General features: G+C 59.2%; 1 protein-coding gene across 1 annotated transcript; it reads left to right on the plus strand.

Moving 5' to 3' along the window:
- Positions 1–2446: 2446 nt before the first annotated feature.
- Positions 2447–6894, plus strand: CHADL (chondroadherin like; the record flags this gene model as incomplete). Its single annotated transcript, XM_084267353.1, has 4 exons — positions 2447–2599; positions 2695–4356; positions 5402–5568; positions 6669–6894. 4 exons carry the CDS (start codon positions 2447–2449, stop codon positions 6892–6894), a joined length of 2208 nt encoding a protein of 735 aa, XP_084123479.1.
- Positions 6895–7671: the final 777 nt, after the last annotated feature.

Genomic DNA, 7671 nt, shown 5'->3' on the forward strand with positions numbered 1-7671 from the left:
GGGGTTGCCCCTGAAGTGTGGGGGGCCCACAGTGGGGCAGCAGTTCAGGTGGAGGCAGTGAAAGTCTCCCAGGCCCCTGGAAGCTGGAGCTGCTCCCCCCTGGACTGGGGGCTGGGATGGCCATGGGTGTGGGAAGAAGTCAGTGGGGGATCAAGGTGGTGCTGTGGGCTCGGAGTGGTGGTGGCACAGGGGTTTGGCAGTGGGCAGAGGGGACAGGCTGGGGCAGTGGGCCCAGCACTGCCAGACAGAGCAGGAGCAGTTGGGGCAGGGGGGGGAGAGGGGGGCAAAGACAAGGGCTGAGCTGTGCTGCTCGCATGCAGCAGGGGCAGGTGAAGCCCACCAGCCAGCCACGACCCCGAAATGGGTCTTGGTGACTGGGTGCAGGTAGTGAGCTGCCAGGGTGCCTCAGGCAGCCTGGGGCAGATTCATCCCCTCTAGACCTACTTTCCCAACCTTCCCCCCCTGCACAGAAGAGTGGAGCTGCATGAGAGCCAGTGCCCCAGCGCTGCTCACTGCATCAGTGCAGTGTGGCAGACACCCTGTGTCACAGCCACACTGAGCACCCCCGGGAGCCCCCAGAGACAGAGGGGATGCCGGCCCAAGGCAGTGACCGGGGGGGCTTTGGCCATCTGGCAGTGGATCATTGCTCATGGGGGGCTCCAGGGTTGGTCATGCTAGTGCTGGCCCTGAGATTGTGGAATAGGGGAAGGGCTTGAAGGGGGGAGGGGAGTTATTAGTGTAAGATCTTCCAAATTTTTGTCAGCTTACAGAGCTGCTCATGTTCCTTAGGAGAGCAAAACACAGCCAAAAAGGGGAAATGGCAGAGCTGGGGAGGAAGACAAAGGCCACGGCCTTCTGCAATATTTCACTCAGGTGTTGCTGCCATGGCCTTTTCAAACCCAGCAGAGGAGGGAAGTTAGGAGAAGGGGGTGCTGCGAGCGTGGCCCAGCGCGGCAACCCGGTTTGCCGGCTGCTCCTCTCCTTTCACACAGACTTACTGCTGCCGTCGTGGTCTTTGGTTGGGTGGCACCTTCCTGCCCCGTCACCTTCCTGCCCCGTGTGTCTGTAGCTCTGGTGACTGACCGAGGAAAGAAAAGGCAAAGCCCAGGAGCGAATCCCACACGGGCTCTGGCTGGGCTACTGCTGCAACTGGCCAGGCTTTAGCTCCCCAGCCCCCCGTGAGGTAAGGGGCAGGCGATGTGGGTCACTGCCCTCTCCCCAGGGGTGCTCTACCCTTCCATTCCCCCCTCCTTCTCCTCCCACATTTCTGGCTCTGTCCAGAGAGCGCTGCTGGGAAAGCGACACAACGGGGCCCATTCAGCTCTCGCTTCTGCAAGGAGAGCAAACACCGGCGCAGGAGCTCGGCAGCCGCCGGACGGAGCAGGGGGAAACCTGCTGTCTGCTCGCTCTTTGCTGCTTCTTGAGGCCCAGGTACCCCCAGGTGTGCGGGAGGGGTGGCAGGACAATGCCTGGCCCATGGTGGTGCCTGGGTGCGGGATGGGGGCTGAGATGATGGGGATGTTGGTGGTATTTGCTGGTGGCTGGGCAGGAAGGGGTATCACATGGGGGGGAGGGGGGGCAAGGGTGTGAGGCAGGGCTGATGGGGGGGCAGCTGAGGCAGGGCTGGCTGCAGTGGCAGCAGGAGGGCAGAGTGGGGGCCATGGGGGGATAATGAGCAATGGTGACCACCACAGGGGCTCTGTGGGTTTGAGCCTTACGGACCCCACTGCTGCTACTCCCCAGAGCTTTGGGCGGGGGGTGGAACGGGGCATGTACTGTCTATATCTGTAGCCCCACCACCCACTCTGTGCTCACCCCAGCCTCGGCCTCTCTCCACCACCTCCGCCTCAGGGGCTCGCTCCAGCCCAGCCAAAACCAACCCGTCCTTCCTGCAGCTAAACAGTGGAGATCTATTCCAAAGCCTGCTGTGAGTAGCTGGGCGGGTGAGAGGCGCAGAGCTGGGAGGTGGGAGGTGGCCAGGGTGGCAGAGATGGGGCGCTTGCAAGTAATGGCTTTTAGAAAGGTGGCAGCTCAGCCAGCCAGCACCATCACAGCCTCTGGGTGGTTATACCCCAGCAGAGCGCTGGTACTGGTGCAAATAAGGACCATTTTCTGCAAAGGGGGTGGTGGTGTGTCTGCTCCAAGCCGGGTCCCCATGAGTGACACCCCCCTCGTCCTCCTGCCAAGCCCCTTGAAGGTGCTCCCAAGCATCAGGCCAGGTGTTCAGCTAATCCAGGTAAAAGCTGTTTCCAAGTGGAGACCTGTGATCTGTGACCTTTGCTTCTCAGTCTAAAGATTGATTCCCTCAGTTTCCCGCTCTCTTCCTCATTTATATCCTGTAAAATCACGGTGGGAGCGCAAGGGATGGTCAGACCTGTCCCAGTGGGTAACAGCGACTCTCCCAGCCTCACTGGTTTCTCTCCCCTGGCTGCAGGTGCCCCCTGCCATGAGACTCTCCTGGGGGCTCCTCCTGCCTGTGGCAGTGCTGGTGGGAACGGCTGCTGCCCGCTGCCCCACACCCTGTGTCTGCGACAATCTCCGATCCCATGTCCTCTGCCGCCATGGGAACCTGACGGCCATCCCCAGCACCATCCCACAGGTGGGCAGAGGGATGGATGGGCAGGGGCTGAGGGGAGGAGGAGGTGGGGATGGCAGCCCTGGCGTAACTTGGAGTTCTATTTATGTGACTGACAGCTCACCAAAAAACTGGACCTTCAGGGCAACAGCTTCACAGTCATCCCAGTGGGAGCCTTCCTCGCTACCCCATACCTCACCCACTTGGACCTGCAGCACTGCAAGGTGGAGAGGCTGGAGGAAGGGGCTTTCAGAGGGCTGGGGAGGCTGGTCTACCTCAACCTGGCCTTCAACGACATAGACCTCCTCTACCAGGAGTCTCTGGATGGACTGTCTTCCCTGCAGCAGCTCATCCTGAAAGGGAACCGCATTGAGGAGATCCAGTCAGGTGCTTTTGGGCATCTGGGGTCCCTCACTGTCCTTGATCTGCGAGCAAATGCCTTGGTTTACCTCCCAGACATGGTGTTCCAGGGTCTGCAGGTCCTCAGGTGGCTCCGACTGTCCCACAACACCCTCCATGTGCTGGGCAGTGAAGCCTTCGCCGCCTTGCCCACCCTGAGCAGGCTGAGCTTGGACCACAACGAGCTGCAGGCGCTGCCTGGAGAGGCCCTGGCGAGGTTGGACGGTGCTACCCGGCTGGACCTGGGCCACAACCCCATCACTTACGTGGCGGAGGAGGCCCTGGCCATGGCCTCCCTGAAGCACCTCTTCCTGGACCATGCCGCGCTCCAGGACGTGGCACCCAATGCTTTCACCCGCAGCCCCCAGCTGCGCACGCTGGACCTGCGTGAAAACCAGCTGCAGGGGCTGCCGCCCCTGGCTGGCGCCAAGGGGTTGGCAAGGGTCAGCCTGGCCGGGAACCCCCTGCTCTGCTCCTGCCTCCTGCGTCCCTTCCACAACTGGCTGGCGAGGGCACGGGTGCAGGCAGAGGGGGCCTGCGCCGCGCCCCCCACCCTCCGTGGCCGGCCCCTCGATTCCCTGAGGCCTCCTGAGATGAGATGTAGCCCCCCGTTGCTGTCCCCCAGCCCCCCTGTGCCATCCGAGCAGCCAAAGAGGGCTGGCAGTGGGCAGTGTCCCCAGGGCTGTGTCTGCTCCCCTGATTTCCGCCACGGGTCCTGCGAGAACAGGGCCCTGTGGGAGATCCCCCGGGGCTTCCCCCGCAACACCCGCCTCCTCGACCTGCGCAGGAACGCCTTTGGGTCGGTGCCGCCGGGCGCCTTTCCCGGCCTGAAGGAGCTGGTGTCCCTGCACCTGCAGAGCTGCAGCCTCGGGGCACTGCACCCGGGGGCATTGCAAGGGCTGGAGAGCCTGGTCTACCTCTACCTCACCAACAACCGCCTCTCCACCTTGGCACCCGCCACCTTTGAGGGGGCCCCACGCCTGGCCTACCTTGACCTGGACCACAACGATTTTGCCCACGTGCCCGCGGGGATCTTCCAGCTCCTGCCCAACCTCATCTCCCTTCACCTGCAGCACAACAGCATCAGGGAGCTGGCAGAGGGTGACCTGGCTGGGGCAGAGGGGCTCCGCTGGCTCTACCTTGCTGGGAATGCCATCAGGCGCGTTGCCCCCAGAGCCCTGGCTCCTGCCAAGATGCTGGAGAAGCTGCACCTGGAGGGAAACCGCCTGGAGGAGGTGCCCACAGCATCCCTGAGGGGCCTGCCTGCCCTGAGCGAGCTGAAGCTGTCCCGGAACCCCATCAAGCGTGTGAGGGATGGTGCCTTCCTGCCAGTGGCCTCCAGCCTGCAGCACCTCTACCTGGACAACATGCACCTGGAGCAGGTTTGTATGATTTGGGACTCTGAGGGACAGAGGCACCGCAGGGTGCAGCCATAGGTCCCGTCTCGTTCCAACATCAAGGGCTGGTGTCCCCTAGAAGGGCATGTGAAGGGATGTCCATGAACTCCCAAGGCTTCAGGGGATGCTCTGTAGCTGGGCCAGGAGAGGCTTCCAACCTCTTGCTCCAACCTATCCCCTAGTTCCCCCAGGACAGCCTCACTCCCTTTAGTCCTTAAAGACACGCAGTTTCAGTGGATCCAGACCGTTTCTCAAACACCCCCTTTCCCCAGCCCAGACCCTATTTCTCCTGCTCTTCCTACAAGCTGTCCTGGGGAACTTTTCACCACCACTACCCTGACTTCCTCCATCCTCTGCAGAAAGCAGTGCTGGCACAAGTCTCGTAAGGACCGTCCTGGAGGGCAACTCCTATGAGGAGCGGCTGAGGGAGCTGGGGCTGTTTAGTCTGGAGAAGAGGAGGCTGAGGGGAGACCTTGTAGAGACTACCTGAAGGGAGGTTGTAGAGAGGTGGACGATGGGCTCTTCAGCCAAGTAACAGGAGCTAGGACAAGGGGAAATGGCACAAAGCTGTGCCAGGCCAGGGTCAGATTAGATGTTAGGAAAAAATTGTCACTGAAAAGAGTTGTCAGGGCCTGGAACAGGCTGCCCAGGGAGGGGGTTGAGTCACCATCCCTGGATGGGTTTACAAAAAGGGTAGATGAGGTACTTAGGGATATGGTTTAGCATAGGACAGGAACGGTTGGACTTGATGATCTTAAAGGTCTTTTCCAACCTTGTGATTCCATGATCCACCTTTAACAGCACTCAGGGATCACTCCAGGACCTCCTGCGTGTCATGTTATTTCCAGGAAGACTGAGCAGGTTCTAGTGAGGCCCAAAACTGGTTAATTCAGTCCCTGAGTATGAGTGCTGCTGCTTAAACTGGCTCTTTTGCAGGGCTGCCAGATTCAGGGCAGGTTGTCTCAGCCCACCCAAGGCTCCCCCCTGCCTCCCTCAGGACCTGCCCTGAGCCACTCTCACTTCTTTACAGATTTCCCCTGGTGCCTTTGCTGGTCTCGGTGCCAAGATCAGAAGCCTCTACCTGGAGAGCAACAAAATGAGCAACATTCCTGACATGAGCAACTTCACGGGGCTGGAGATCCTCAACCTGAGGGATGTGCCTTTCCACTGCGACTGCCAGCTCCTTCCCCTGCGCAGGTGAGTGCTGTGAGGGGGGCACAGCCTCGGGGACAACCCAAGGCACAGCCAGACACAGACACACCAGAGGCACAAGCTCACGGCACACTGGCCAGAATTTTGGGTCTCACCATGGTGGTGAGATGGAGAAGACACCTGTGTGCAGGGATGAAGGGGCCTGGGCTTTTCTCGTGTAGGGAAAGCGGCCACAAGATGGGGTGGGCAGATACTCAGAGCTCACCCAGGTGAGGCTCTGGACAACATGACCTGGCTTTGAAGTGACCTGTCCCCCTTCACAGGCCAGAATCATCACCTTCCCCTTTGAGATTTAACAAGAGCAAGTGCATCTTGTGGATGCATCTGGGGAAGAACAACCCAGGTACCAGCATAGGTTGGGGACTGGCCTGTTGGAGAGCAGCGTAGGTGAGAGGGACCTGGGGGGCAGCAGGATGATCCTGAGCCAGCACTGTGCCCTTGTGGCTAAGAAGGCCAATGGCACCCGGGGGTGTATTAGATGGGGTGTGGTTAGTAGGTCAATAGAGGTCCTTCTCCCCCTCTACTCTGCCCTGGTGAGACCACACCTGGAATATTATGTCCAGTTCTGGGCCCCTCAGTTCAAGAAGGACATAGAACTCCTTGAAAGAGTCCAGCGCCAAGATGATAAGGGAATGGAACACCTTCCTTATGAGGAGAGGCTGAGGGAGCTGGGCCTCTTTAGCTTGGAGAAGAGGAGACTGAGGGGTGTCTATAAATATGTAAAGGGTGAGAGTCAGGAGGATGGAGCCAGGCTCTTCTCAGTGATGGCCAGCCACAGGACAAGGGGCAATGGGTGTGAGCTGAAGCATAGGAAGTTCCATGTGAATATAAGGAGGAACTTTTTCACTGTGGGGGTGATGGAACCCTGGAACAGGCTGCCCAGAGAGGTGGAGTCTCCTTCTCTAGAGACATTCAAAACCCACCTGGATGCATTCCTGTGTGATTTAGTCTGGGTGATCCTGCCCTGGCAGGGGAATTGGACTAGATGAGCTTTCGAGGTCCCTTCCAACTCCTAACGGTCTGTGATTCTGTGATTTCCTTTGCCCTATCCTGCTCCTTTCCCTGATCTTGTGCCATGTTTCCAGGTGGATTGACAAACTCAACCTCCGCATAGGAGCCACCTGCGGGTCCCCTGCAGAAGCCCGTGGGCTGAAGGTGAAGCTTTCCAGCACCTTCCAAAGCTGCCCTGGCTGGGGCCGAGGCGAGGCTGGGGAAGCCGGTCCCGACGAGGCCACAGCTGCAAACCAGCCCAGCAAGAAAAAGCCATCGGGAAAAGCACCAGCCAGAGGCTTCAAGAAGAGCAGAGCTTAGTGCACAGGGTGCAGCAGGCCTGTGCCCACAGTCTGGGGACAGCAGTTTTTCTAGGCTCGTGCCCGCTGCAGTGACAGGGGTGTCACACAAGGGGCAGAGGCCAGAGCCTGGTGGCACCCGAGCGATGCCCCCCTGCCGAAGGCGCAGGGCTCGTTCCTGCAGGACACAGCAGCACGGGACCCTGGCCAGACCTGGTGCAAAGAGCTTCTGTAGTGTTCACAAGAGCCTTTCGTGCCTCGAGCAAAGCCAAATGCTTCCTTTTCTTCCCAAGGCTCCCTCCAGCCCTGTGGCAAAGCTGGAACCCACAAGTTTGGTTTTGTTTTTAAGAGCACAGTGCCTTCAGAGCTTCAGAACCGACTGAAGGGCCCTGAGTGGGACGGCAGAGAGCACAAGACAAAGTCCTGCACAGCCTCCAATCTTAGAGCAGAAACCTTAAAAACTCTCATTGGTGAAACCAGTGCCTGAGTTCCCCACAGCTCTTCCCCATTAAAAGACAAGCTAATCAAAACCTTTTTTATTTCCTGCAACATTTGGTCAGTGGGCCCATGGGTGGAAGGGGATCACTGATCCCATTGTGAGAGATGTGCCAAACCTGCTCCCCCTAGCAGCCCAGGTTAGGACACACCCCCCCTTGCCTCATTTGAAAGTCTGCAGCTTGTTTAATTGAGGTGCCTTCGAAGGTGAACACTTGTAGCCTTAAGCGTCAGTGTGGGGCATGACACTGCTACAGCAAAGAGCAGCAGTAAGAAAGCCAAAGGCTTTAGGAAATTGTCCATC

This window comes from Gallinula chloropus, assembly GCF_964237585.1.
Source record: "Gallinula chloropus genome assembly, chromosome: 1".
In the NCBI taxonomy this organism is placed as follows: domain Eukaryota; kingdom Metazoa; phylum Chordata; class Aves; order Gruiformes; family Rallidae; genus Gallinula; species Gallinula chloropus.